The 13,387-nt window shown below is 42.8% G+C and overlaps 1 protein-coding gene across 3 annotated transcripts in view; it reads right to left on the bottom strand.

Moving 5' to 3' along the window:
* Positions 1 to 13,387, bottom strand: part of LOC111978582 (PH and SEC7 domain-containing protein 1-like) — a 44,458-nt gene that overhangs the window by 8,864 nt on the left and 22,207 nt on the right. For 2 of the 3 annotated variants that reach the window (XM_070448431.1, XM_024008703.3), the window contains 6 exons: positions 12,087 to 12,278; positions 11,702 to 11,782; positions 11,483 to 11,595; positions 11,286 to 11,344; positions 10,975 to 11,064; positions 346 to 389 (listed from right to left, as the gene is read on the bottom strand). In XM_070448431.1, the coding sequence (XP_070304532.1) occupies positions 346 to 389; positions 10,975 to 11,064; positions 11,286 to 11,344; positions 11,483 to 11,595; positions 11,702 to 11,782; positions 12,087 to 12,278 (579 nt within the window). Of the gene's footprint in view, positions 1 to 345; positions 390 to 632; positions 2,216 to 10,974; positions 11,065 to 11,285; positions 11,345 to 11,482; positions 11,596 to 11,701; positions 11,783 to 12,086; positions 12,279 to 13,387 lie in introns of those variants that run through there. The other variant, XM_070448432.1, reaches the window with a different exon arrangement.

Raw genomic sequence — 13,387 nt, 5'->3', positions numbered from 1 at the left:
AGACATGGTGTTGTAGCAGGAAAATTGGAATGCCATGAACCAAGAGGTTAGGAGTTCAAATCCCAGGTGAGGACATGTTTAATRACATACTACTTCCACAGACTTTTTTATGTAAAATGCCCAAATAATAATTTCTAGTTCAATGAACATATGAGACAATTTGAACAAACATACATTTTAGGTTGACTGAATTTTTGTGCCCCACTTTATTTGTATTTTTTCCCCTTCAGGTAACACTTTGACCGTAATGTTGAGTAAACAAAACAAAAAAAAGTCTGTGGAACCTGTTACTTAATAATAATTAGTTGAAACAAAAATATATWTTTTTTTGCAAAGTACACTTACATGGTCCACTGGAGCTTCTCGTTTCTGATAGAGTTGTACAAGGCCTAGAAAAAAAAAGACCAGACAAAACAGACGTCACACATATGAAAACGTGTGTGCGTGCATGTGCTCGCTGAATGTGTAATGAGTGTGGTGGGATTTTTGGTCATCCTGGTATCATGTCTGACATGATAAACCAGTTCCTGATAAACCAGCTCCTGAATAAACCAGTTCACATTGATCTTATTAGTCACACTGATCGCAACACAAGTCTGCTGCTTCGACCAAATTAAACCACATAAATTTACCCTGCATTTTCCAAGCTGTGCCTTCTTCTTGCGGGCCTGTGGGTGGTTCTGTCCATCCTGGGACCTTCCCAGCAGGTCAGGGAAGGACAAGGGTTTGAGGGAACGAGAGCGGGGGGCGCGGGGGTAGCGGAAGGGATCCATCACCCTGAAGTCCCGCCGAACACGCACAGAGCAAAGAGAGCGGGAGCGATTTCGCCCATCTGAATGGATGCTGTTTACACCAATCATGACGATGGACCAATGAAAGCAGGGTCCAGAGGGTAAGAGTTTGTGGAGGGAGGGATAAAGCGAGATTGGTCGAAGGGTCTACGGATTCTGTATATGGCCTCTTTCAAAGCGTAACACCAAAACGTACAGGATTCAGTTGAAGATAGGAGAGAGAGAGAGAGAGAATACGACACAAAGAAGTGGCTGTAAATAGAGAGGTCACTCTTCAGACAGACAGAGAGGCAGACAGTCACTGTCACTGGTGGCTGACAACAGGGGTCTGTTTGTATGTCTTACTAACAGCGCTTCACTGTTCTTTTGAGGAAACTACTGAGGAGGTTAACATGGGCTTCAAGCCCTCCGAGGGGACTCCAGTTCCTGCATAATGGATCCTTATGCATTCATTATGCATGTATGGCGAAACAGTGGTGTGCAACTGCAAATCCTTTAGCACCATTCCGTGTCAAGTCCATGAAGGTGGAAGTCTTTCTGGAAGGATGTCATGCAGTTGACAACATGTTACGCAAGAGCTGGTGCATACATCCAGTTCCACCATACATCCAGTTCCACCATACATACAGTTCCACCATACATACAGTTCCAATGATACCCAAGAGAGTCACACACACACACCCCTACGCACTTACACACAAACACACTCACAGGTGAACAACAACCCAGTTAGAGGCTGAAGGATGACTAAGACGATTGTAACAACCAGAGACAAGCAATTGAGTTCACATACACATCGGTCAGTGCGCACACACACACACACTCCCAACACAGAGGGGTGCAGGCGGAGGGAGACAATTCCACCCACTCACTCACAGGCACCGCTGTCGAGGAGAACCCTCAAACTGACGCCTTGTCACGTCCTCTGGGACCCAACAACATGTATCCAAGGCTTGACATAACAGCTGTTGTGTCCAAGGTTGCAGAATACAGATGTGGGAGAGAGGCAGGTGGACAGGCAAGTGGAGCTAGGACTATCCTGTTGCTGTCTAATAATGACAGTTTGGTGGCATGAGGATGAGGGACTGAACAGGTCCCCTCTCTCTCCTGCTCTTTTTGTCCTCTCCGTTCCTGGATCCTCTCCTCTTCACAGTTTTGTCTTCAAACTTGTAAATGGTTTCCCACACATCCACTTATTTCGCCTCCGTATGTGTCAGTCTCTTATTTCCCTCAGAAAATCCCTCTATATGCGAGCCGGGACAGAAAATATCTTCTGCACTTCGCACTCCTTTTTCCTTCGTTTATCTCACTCTTTTCAATGTTGTTCTATTTTCCTGTGTGCTGCAGATGAAAAAGCAGACAGAATCGCAGTGACAAAAGAAAGCTGATGATTAGGACCGAGAGCTCCCTCTCTCCTCACTCACTCTCTCTCTCTCCTCTCTTTTCTTGCTCACCCCCCCCCCCAGTCTCTCTCTCTCTATGCGCATTTCTCTCCAGCTGAGCAACAAATCCCAGTCCATGTTTCTGTTCAGATCCCTCCCTCCTTGAAGTGTCAATCATTTGCCTACATATCACCGTTTTCTTAAAATGCAGACTTTCTCACACTCCATTTCCACCAGTCTAACAGTGTAATAGAAAGGAATGCTCAGTCTACAGTGCCTAGTGAAAGTCTACAGACCCCTTACAAAAACTGAATAATTTTTACTGCCGATTTACACAAACTACTCCACATTCCCCGACGGTGACAAGCATACACATAACATGATGCTGCCACCACAATACTTGAAAATACAGAGAGTTTCACTCTGTGTTGTATTGGATTTGACCCAAACCTGAAGTTTTTTATGTATTTATTTGCCGTGTTGTCTTGACTGCAAACAGAATATATGATTCTGAGTTCATTTTTTTTCTCCATCTTTTCACTTTGTTATACAGGCCAGTAATGTGGAGTGATTGTAATGTTATTAATCCTCTGTATTTTCAAGTATTGTAGTGGAAGCATCATGTTATGGGTACTACACACATTTTAATGCCAAAGACACACCAAAATGGCTTCCAAGAGGGTTTGTTGAGTGATCCTGAACGGTCCAGTCTGCTTGAAAATCAGAGACAAGGTTTGACTATTGCTGTTCATTAAGGATTTCCTAGCCAAATTTAATGAGCTTGAGCAATTTTGACAAAATCAATGGATACAGTGCATTCGAAAAGTATTCAGACCCCCTTGACTTTTTCCACATTTTATTACATTGCAGCCTTATTCTAACATGATTCAATTGTTATTTTCCTCAAATTGACACACAATACCCCATAATGACAAAGCAAAAACAGGCTTTTAGTAATCTTAGAAAATGTATATCAAAAAATACTTAAATATCACATTTACATAAGTATTCAGACCCTTTACTCAGTACTTTGTTGAAGCATCTTTGGTAGAGATTACAGCCTCGAGTATGACGCTACAAGCTTGGCACAGATGTATTTGGGGAGTTTCTCCCATTCTTCTCTGCAGATCCTCAAGCTCTGTCAGGTTGGATGGGGAGCGTCGCCTCACAGCTATTTTCAGGTCTCTCCAGAGATGTTTGATCGGGTTCAAGTCCAGCCTCTGGCTGGGCCACTCAATGAAATTCAGAGACTTGTCCCGAAGCCACTCCTGCATTGTATTGGCTGTGTGCTAAGGGTCCTGAGCTCTCTGGAGCAGGTTTTCATCAAGGATCTCTCTGTATCTTTTCTCCGTTCATTTTTTCCTCGATCCTGACTAGTCCTCCAGTCCCTACCGCTGTAAAACATTTCCACAGCATGATCCAATGTAATCCCTTTTTAGATCAAATTTGAAGACAGTGCAACAGGTGTGTAGACTTTCACTTGGCAATGTAGGCAGTGGTATAAAGTACTTCAGTAAAAATACTACAATACTACAAAAATACTACCTACTACAAGTAGGTTTTTACCAGAGATATGGACTCGAGTTACATGACTTGGACTTGAGTCACAAATATGACTTGCAACTCGACTTTGACTTGAACACCAATAACTCGTGACTTAACTTGGACTTGAGCCTTTTGACTCGACCTGACTTGATACCCTCCCCAAGCCCAAATATTAAAAATGATGCTATTAAAATTAGTGTGCAGCGCATCAACTCTTCATTTAACGGATTACAGTTTGAATTGGACAGCAGCCAATCAAATTGTGCCAGCTGAGAAAAAGTTGTGCGTGGCAGTGCAGAGGAATGTCGGCGGGTGAATTCAGATGGAGCCCTTGGAAAGATGATACCCAAAATTATTATTTTCGGATATAAAGACGGCACTGTATCAACAAAAAACGGATTGCAACTTGCAAAACATGTGGGAAGAAAATTACAGACGGAGGCGCAACAATTTCCAACTTCGTTCGATATTTGAAGCTGCACAAAGAACGGTAAGTCGTGGCTAATATAGCCGACAGCTACATCATTTATATCTTTGCTAGTGTAGCATGTAGGTTAACGTAACGTTAAATCAATGAGCCTCCACACGGTCAGTTAGTGCGGGAACGTGATCATTGCACCCAAGATTGAGCTACAACTGGCTAGGCAGTTGGTAGCCTAAATCCTGCCTGATGTTACTGCTGTTCCTAAAACCATTGACATACGTTAGCCTACTGTAACTACACAGAGAGAGAGAGTGTGTGTGTGTGTGTGTGTGTGTGAAGGTTGGGCGATTGTGTACAAGCCTACAACGCCCGATATTGCGTCCCATAGCAATCCTTGATAGTCGATCACCATGGGGGGGGTGTCTTTCTCATGGCTACCCATGTATTTCCATGGAAATTTAACATTTATTTGGAAAGTAATAAATATATAGATATTTTTAAAAGCATTCATGATTTGCGTAAATGTAATATGCTAACTTACTCTTGTTAAAAATATGAAATGGTATTACATTTGGTGATGAGCACATTAATGACTTGTTTAGGACTTGAGACTTGACTTGATACGTGTCGGTCTTGATTTGGGACTTGACTTGGGACTTGAGTGCCAAGACTTTAGACTTACTTGTGACTTGTAAAACAATGACTTGGTCCCACCTCTAGTTTTTACTATTTTTATTTTTGACAACTTTTGCTTCACTACACATCCCTGGGAATCCCTACTGCCTCTGATCTGGCGGACTCATTAAACACAAATGCTTAATTTGTAAATTAAGTCTGCGTGTTGTAGTGGGCGATCTGTAAAAAAAAACATTTGTGCTGTCCCGGTTTAAGCAATTTGAAATTATTTATACTTTTACTTTTGATACTTAAGTATATTTTTGCAATTACATTTACTTTCGATACCTAAGTATATTTAAAACCAAATACTTAGACTTTTACTCAAGTAGTATTTAACTGGGTGACTTCACTTTTACTTGAGTCATTTTCTATTAAGCTATCTTTACTTTTACTCAAGTATGAACGTTTGTTACATTTTCCACCACTGACTGTAGGTAGACGTATGACACAATGATGCCTTTAAAATACAGTAATTCATAGTCTGCATTACAGATAATTCTACTAAGTTGTGGCCTGAGATGTTAGGCTGTACAAAATAGGACAGAAAATAAATCACCTATGGGATGAGCAATGTATAGAACATAATGTAATACCATTGCTAAACAAATATATATACAGTTGAAGTCAGAAGTTTACATACACCTTAGCCAAATACATTTAAACTCTGTTTTTCACAATTCCTGACATTTAATCCTTGTAAAAATGCCCTGTCTTAGGTCAGTTAGGATCACCAGTTTATTTTAAGAATGTGAAATGTCAGAATAGTAGAGAGAATGATTTTTTTCAGCTTTTATTTCTTTCATTACATTCCCAGTGGGTCTGAAGTTTACATACACTCAATTAGTATTTGGTAGCATTGCCTTTAAATTGTTTAACTTTGGTCAAACGTTTCAGGTAGCCTTCCACAAGCTTCCCACAAAAAGTTGGGTGAATTTTGGCCCATTCCTCCTGACAGAGCTGGTGTAACTGGGTCAGGTTTGTAGGCCTCCTTGCTCGCACACGCTTTTTCAGTTCTGCCCACAAACTTTCTATAGGATTGAGGTCAGGACTTTGTGATGGCCACTACAATACCTTGACTTTGTTGTCCTTAAGCCATTTTGCCACAACTTTGGAAGTATGCTTGGGGTCAATTGTCCATTTGGAAGACCCATTTGCGACTAAGCTTTAACTTCCTGACTGRTGTCTTTTTTTGTTGCTTCAATATATCCACATCATTTTCTTTCCTCATGATGCCATCTATTTTGTGAAGTGCACCAGTCCCTCCGGGAGCAAAGTACCCACACCCACAACATGATGCTGCCACCCCCGTGCTTCACAGTTGGGGTGCTGTTCTTCGGCTTGCAAGTCTCCCCCTTTTTCCTCCAAATATAACGATGGTCATTATGGCCAAACAGATCGATTTATGTTTCATCAGACCAGAAGACATTTCTCCAAGAAGTACGATCTTTGTCACCATGTGCAGTTGCAAACCGTAGTCTGGCTTTTTTATGGGGGTTTTGGAATCAGTGGCTTTTTCCTTGCTGAGCGGCCTTTCAGGTTATGTCGATATAAGACTAGTTTTACTGTGGCTATAGATACTTTTGTACCCGTTTCCTCCAGCATCTTCACAAGGTCCTTTGCTGTTGTTCTGAGATTGATTTGCACTTTTCGCACCAAAGTACGTTCATCTCTAGGAGACAGACATTGTCWCCTTCCTGAGCAGTATGACGGCTGCGTGGTCCAATGGTGTTTATACTTGCGCACTATTGTTTGTACAGATGAACGTGGTACCTTCAGGCGTTTGGAAATTGCGCCCAAGGATGAACCAGACTTGTAAGAGGTCTACAATTATTAGGTCTTGGCTAGATTTCTTTTTGATTTTCCCATGATGTCAAGCAAAGAGGCACTGAGTTTGAAGGTGAGGCCTTGAATACATCCACAGGTACACCTCCAATTGACTCAAATTATGTCATTAGCCTATCAGAAGCTTCGAAAGCCATAACATATTTTCTGGAATTTTCCAAGCTGTTTAAAGGCACAGTCAACTTAGTGTATGTAAACTTCTGATCACTGGAATTGTGATACAGTGAATTATAAGTGAAACTAATCTGTCTGTTAACAATTGTTGGAAAAATTACTTGTGTCATGCATAAAGTAGATGTTCTAACCGACTTGCCAAATTAACAAGAAATTTGTGGAGTGGTTGAAAAACGAGTTTTAAGGACTCCAACCTAAGTGTATGTAACTTCGACTTCAACTGTATACACCAAAAGAGTCAAACTCCAAATTGAGATCTAACATTTCCAGGTCACTGAGGAAAATAATCCTCTGTCTGAGCCTCCCTCAATCTGTTAATGGCTAAAAATAATTCCAGGGTGGTGGTACCGTACTAGCGTTAGTACTGTGCAGAGTAGAAGACAAACAATGTTTACTCAAGATGCGGTTTAGTTTGACTAACATAAATAAGATGTATCATTTTATGATACTCATAATCATCAAGTGGCCTTCTCTCTCTCCGTCTGTCCCTATTACTTCCACTCAGTCACTGTCGCTCAGTCACTGTCGCTCAGTCACTGTCGCTCAGTCACTCACTCAGTCACTCACTCCCTATCTCTTCCTCCCTCTCTCACCGCGCTGTCCGTTTGTCAGATAGTTCCAGATCCAGAGTGCTTATAGCTTAAGTGCTTCCCTGAGTTCTGCAGCTTTACTTAAACCTGACCTCCTTTCAGGCCAATCTCCCTACACTGTCACATGGCACCTCTCCACCGGGAGAAGAGGAGCAGCAGTTCACCATTTTCTTAAAACGCACACGGCAATCTGTCTCTGTTTTGGTGTGTGTGTGTGTCTCTGTGTGTGTGTGTGTGTCTCTCTCTGCGTGTGTGTGTGTGTGTGTGTGTCTCTGCGTGTGTGTGTGTGTGTGTGTCTCTTGCGTGTGTCTGTGTGTGTGTGTGTGTGTGTGTGTCTCTGTGTGTGTGTGGGTTGGTCCTGTGGGATGGTAGGGGACATGCATACAGAGGTCCTATTTCATCCAGCCCAAAATGAAAGGAAGCAGCTGTCTTAACAGAGAATGACAGGGGATAAACCACAAAGGAGTTCATCTGTTGACAGGGCTTTACATCTTACCTTAAAACAGTTTTTTGTCGAGTCAAATTGCTGTGCCACAGGCCTTCCGAGTCGCGCAGCGGTCTAAGGCACTGCATCGCAGTGTTGCGGCGTCATTACCGGTCGAGAGTCCCATAAGGCAGCGCACAATTTGCCCAGTGTTGTCCTGGTTAGGGGAGAGTTTGGCCGGGGGGGGAGTGTTTGCTTGGCTCATCACGCTATAGTGACTCCTTGTGACGGTCCGGGCGCCTGCAGGCTGACTTCGGTAGTCAGTTGAACGGTGTTTCCTCCGACACATTGCTGCAGCTGGCTTCCGGGTTAAGTGAGCGGGTGTTAAGAAGCGCAGTTTGGCGGGTCAGGTTTTGGAGGACGCATGACATGACCTTCGCCTCTCCCGAGCCCGTCGGGGAGTTGCAGAGACGAGACAAGATCGGAATCCCGAAATTGGGGAGAAAAAGGGGGTAAAAAAACCACAAACCACTTATTTTTGCTGTGCCACAAATTTACCCCCGTTTCCTCGCCCCTATGCCCTTGTATTGATCTGAAAGGATTGGATAGGATTGGATAGCTAGCTTAGAAGGTAAGGTGGAGTTATTTCCATACCGCTTATACTGTACCTATCCAATCTTTTCAGATCTACATAAGTGCATATGAGGTAGGGGAAGGGGTTGATTRGGGATTGGGCACATGTCTTTTAGGGAAATCTAAATCAATCCAATCTAATCCATCCCATTGAAGTGGATTTTCCGGGTCCATTTCCCAGTAGTGGGTCAGAGGACACAGGTCATATTATTAGATTCAATTGATAGACCCACTATGATCTACATTTACAAAGTGAAATGTCAATCCACTCACTGTTAATGTACCTTCTACGACAATATTTCACATGTGTTTTTTTCACTAGAAATGATTGCTTATGGGTACCTTTATGTGTGTGTAAAATATTACTGTTCTCTGAGTTGTAAAGAGCAATGCACTAACTGTAAGTCACTCTGGATAAGAGAATCTGCTAAATAAATAAAATGTCAAATGTAACTGTTTTACAAACCGATCTCATTACTGTATTGAATATGATTCATTTTAAATTATACCGATGTCACAAATGTATCATTTGTACATTTTTWWTTTTWWTTTTTWATTTAACAGTTATTTGTGACATTCGACTGTGTAAAATCTAGCAGTACTACTTATTTCTCTGAGAGTGAGGCGGATATATAGCGTTTTGCAAAAAAACATGATTATTTGTCTCTCTGAAAAGTAACCATCATTTCTTTTTAAATGCATGTGTCACTGAACAGCCCCAGGCCATGATTAGATAGTGAAAAAAAAAACACACCAATCTCTTTCAAAAGTTCTTTAAATGAAAATAATTTACCAACATTTTTGAAAATTGCTTTTTGGAATAAAACTGAAGCAAAGTGAACCTCTCCACTTTAACAAGTTGTGCTGTGCAGCGCAGCAACAGAGAACTACGCCCTTGACGCTCAGATCATTTCTTGGGGAAATGTACACCACACTGTCTGCATTAACATACCCTGCATAATCACCACCCAAGAGACACAGCAACATTACTCATACTTTACACAAAATACTGACAACTAAGTTATGAAATATAGAGGATATGGAGAAGAATATGGAGAGAAAGAAAGAGAGAGAGAGAAACATAGAAAGAGAGAAAACAGTGGAAGCAGCAAGCAAGGAAGACAGAGTGATTTGTAACGCCTTGTATGATAATACCATGACAAAACGCTCAACACAGCAGGGGGCACCATGTGACAGCCAAATTCCCATTTACTTAGAGGCCTGTCCTCCCTCTCACCCGTAATTTACCATATGAGCCCTGCCCCACTGACTACTGTTCTGTAGCAGCCTCCTCTCTGCACCAATAGACACCGCCTGTTGACTTGAACAATCTTTCTGTGCTGCTTTAATACCCCTTACAGACCAGCGCAAACCATTACAGAGGGCGAGATGGATGATGAAAGACATGGATGGATGATGAAAAACATGGATGGATGAAGAGATGAATGAAGAGATGGATATATGAAATTGGTCGGTCTGTTGTGAAAGATCGTGACACAGAAGCGATTGTGAAGCGTTCCATAATATTTCATGGAGCACTCAGCTGTGATATGAATAGTTAACTGAGAGAGCCTGGGGAGGAACATAGCTTGGCCACCTCTGTGGGCTGCAGGCAGCTGGGCTGAGTTCCCACAGAGGTAGGTGGAACAGAGATAGGAACGCCATAGACGGAGAGCAGAGGAGCGATGGAGAGAGAGMGAGAGAGAACGAGGGACAAACYTGATAAATAAAATGGAGGACGAGCGAAGAATACAAGCAGGCAGATGGAAAATGATCTGCCATGGGGTGACATGATACGTAACAGAATGAGAGAGAGAGAGACTGTAATAAACACAGAGACATGGAGGGAGGGAGAGATGAAAACAAGKGAGTAGGAGGTGATGCTGTTCACAGGAGCGAGGCAGAGAGTGGAAGGGCAAGAGGAAGGAGAGAGAGTGGGAGGTAGAACATGTTGGCTCTCTCTCTCTGATCTATACAATATGGCTCTGTTCACACAACAGCTCAGAGGTGGTCAACAGACCAGAAGATGGTCAACAGACCCTAGAGTCAGAAACCCCTTCCACTACAACAGGAAGGAAATACATCATGCTGGATCATGCCTGTAAAAGGACACACACTATCTGCGGCACAGGAGGTTGGTGGCACCTTAATTGGGGAGGACGGTCTCGTGGTAATGGCTGGAGCAGAATCAGTGGAATGTTATCAAACACATGGTTTCCATGTGTTTGAGTCCATTCCATTTGCTCTGTTCCGGCCATTATTATGTACCGTCCTCCCCTCAGCAGCCTCCACTGTGGTGCAAGTTACTCTGATGTCAACAATACACTATCTGGAAAACCCGGAAACCGACTCATGGATATCAAGAGATCATGTGGTCAAATAGAGGTCATGCAGCTGAAACAAGGGTCCCACTGTACGCATGTGGTTGTATGCACATGGTTCGACACATCGATATGCGCTTCTACAGGATGTTCTAACTAATTCAACACACCTTGAGCAGTTCCTTGGGAAAATCCTTTCCGTCGTTTAGCCCTTCCAGGTTGCCGATGAACTGCAGGACGGACATTTTCTTGCCGATATTCTGAGGAGGGAGAAAGGGGCACCTTCACTTGCGCTGTCTCCTTAAGGACCCCTCTAGGAAAAAACTACCGCTGTAGTTATATGTTATAGGGTATATATATATATATATCACATTGTTTTAATGGTCTTTCTTTTTGACTAGAGAACTTTAAGCTCTTTACCCACATTTCAACATGAGCCCTCCACGGCTCTCTAGCCCCTGGCTCCCCCACAGGTACTCACGTGGCCATGCAGGTCTGTGTTGAGCAGCATCAGGGCACAGGTCAGTGTGTGGACACTGTCTGGAGCAGGGAGAGAGAGAGAGAGAGAGAGAGATGTTTCAGTGAGTTCTCGTGCAGTATCAGTGAAAGAGTTGGCTCCTACTGGTAAATGTGTCTGCTATGTTGACACCTTGGAAGGCACACCTGTCCCCGTCTTACCTTCAGAGGGTGTTGCATTGGGGTTGCATTGTAGATATCTCCTAGAGAAGTGSGCCAGCACTCGCTCTCTCTCCTGTGTCTCTCCCATGAGGGCAAACTCCCTCAGGAAGGCTCTGTGGAAGACATACAGCATTGTGAGTGTTCACTATTCATTGGGGGGGGGGGGTGACTAGGTCATTGTGCTACATTTTTAACCATTTCCACTGAAAGATATCTTACCTTAGCGCTTGGTCAATAGTAAGGCCTGAAAAGTTGAAGTAACTGAGGTATTCTTCTGCCACCATCCGACTGAATTCATTACTGCAAAAAGACACAACACACACACACACACACTTACTGTGCATGAAAGGTAAACAAAAGACAAAGGCAGAGAGAAGTGAACAGGTACCTGGCCTATGTACAACCCGTCCCAAATCACTACCTATCCTTATCTTGGCCCTAACCCCTCAATGATAGCATATCTGAGGGGTCTGGATAGTTATAAGCAATGTAATGGTAAAGATTCCACTTCCACCTAATAGATCTGCAAACATTGAAGGGTAAGGACCAAGGGGAGGGTTATAGCTCGAATTGGGACCAGCTGGTACTGCTCCAGTATACTCACTTCTTGCTCAGGTGCCTGGCCACGTCAGACTTCCTGAAGCCGTCCAGGTTGAAGAGGCGTTTGGCTAGGCGCTTAGCAGCCTGCAGGTCAGCCTTGTTGCCGTTGGCCAGGGCCTCGGTGCTGCCCAGGGCTAAGCGCTCGCCCACGTCCTGCTGTGGGAACGGGTCTGGAGCCCAGTGGCCTGGCTTCTCCCTGACAGACGACAAGAGGAGAGATGACTCACATGATGCTGTTATAGCACTATTATAACAGGTAGCTGGGTAACAAACTATTAGACCAGAAACATTAGGTTCTGTTTCAAATGTAACTGTATTACATTTCACTAACTGAATAAGGAAGAACAAGAACACGGCAACAGTAAAATCATACTGTTGTCAAACATAGTAAAGCAGATGGTTGTCACTGGAAGGTGACATATTTATATTAAAAACAAAATAAACTGTTTTAAGTGAGATGTAGGCATTGGTCTGAAGCCAAAAAAGAATGGAAATTCACATGAGCACCACAATGCCTACTTTACCCATGCTCTACCAAGGTTTTCCATCACACAGCTTTGACCTACAGGGCCTTCAGAAAGTATTCACGCCCCTTGACTTTTTCCACATTATGTTGTGTTACARACAGAATTTAAAATTGATTACATTTTGATTTTGTGTCACTGGCCTACACACACACACACAACACCCCATAATGTCAAGGTGGAATTGTTTGGTGGCTGCATCATGTTATGGATATGCTTGTCATCGGCAAGGACTGGGGAGTTTTTTTATAATAAAAATAAATGGAATAGAGCTAAGCACAGGCAAAATCCTAGATGAAAACCTGGTTCAGCCTGCTTTCCAACAGACATTGGGAGACAAATTCACCTTTCTGCAGGACAATAACCTAAATTACAAGGCCAAATATACACTGGAGTTACTTACCAAAATGAAATTGAATGTTCCTGAGTGGCCTAGTTACAGTTTTGACTTAAAAATCGGCTTGAAAATCTATGGCAAGACTTGAAAATGGCTGTCTTGCAATGATCAACAACTAACTTGACAGCACTTGAAAATTTTAAAAATGAATAATGTGCAAATATTGTACTATCCAGGTGTGAAAAGCTATTAGAGTCTTACCCAGAAAGACTCACAGCTGTGATCGCTGCCAAAGGTGATTCTAACATGTGTGTGAATACTTATGTAGATGAGATATTTCTGTATTTCATTTTCAATAAATTAGCAAAAATGTCTAAAAACATGTTTTTACTTTGTCATTATGGGGTATTGTGTGTAGACGGGTAAATATATAATACATTTTGA

This window comes from Salvelinus sp. IW2-2015, linkage group LG18, assembly GCF_002910315.2.
Source record: "Salvelinus sp. IW2-2015 linkage group LG18, ASM291031v2, whole genome shotgun sequence".
NCBI lineage: Eukaryota > Metazoa > Chordata > Actinopteri > Salmoniformes > Salmonidae > Salvelinus > Salvelinus sp. IW2-2015.
This window is presented reverse-complemented; position numbering and strand designations above follow the sequence as displayed.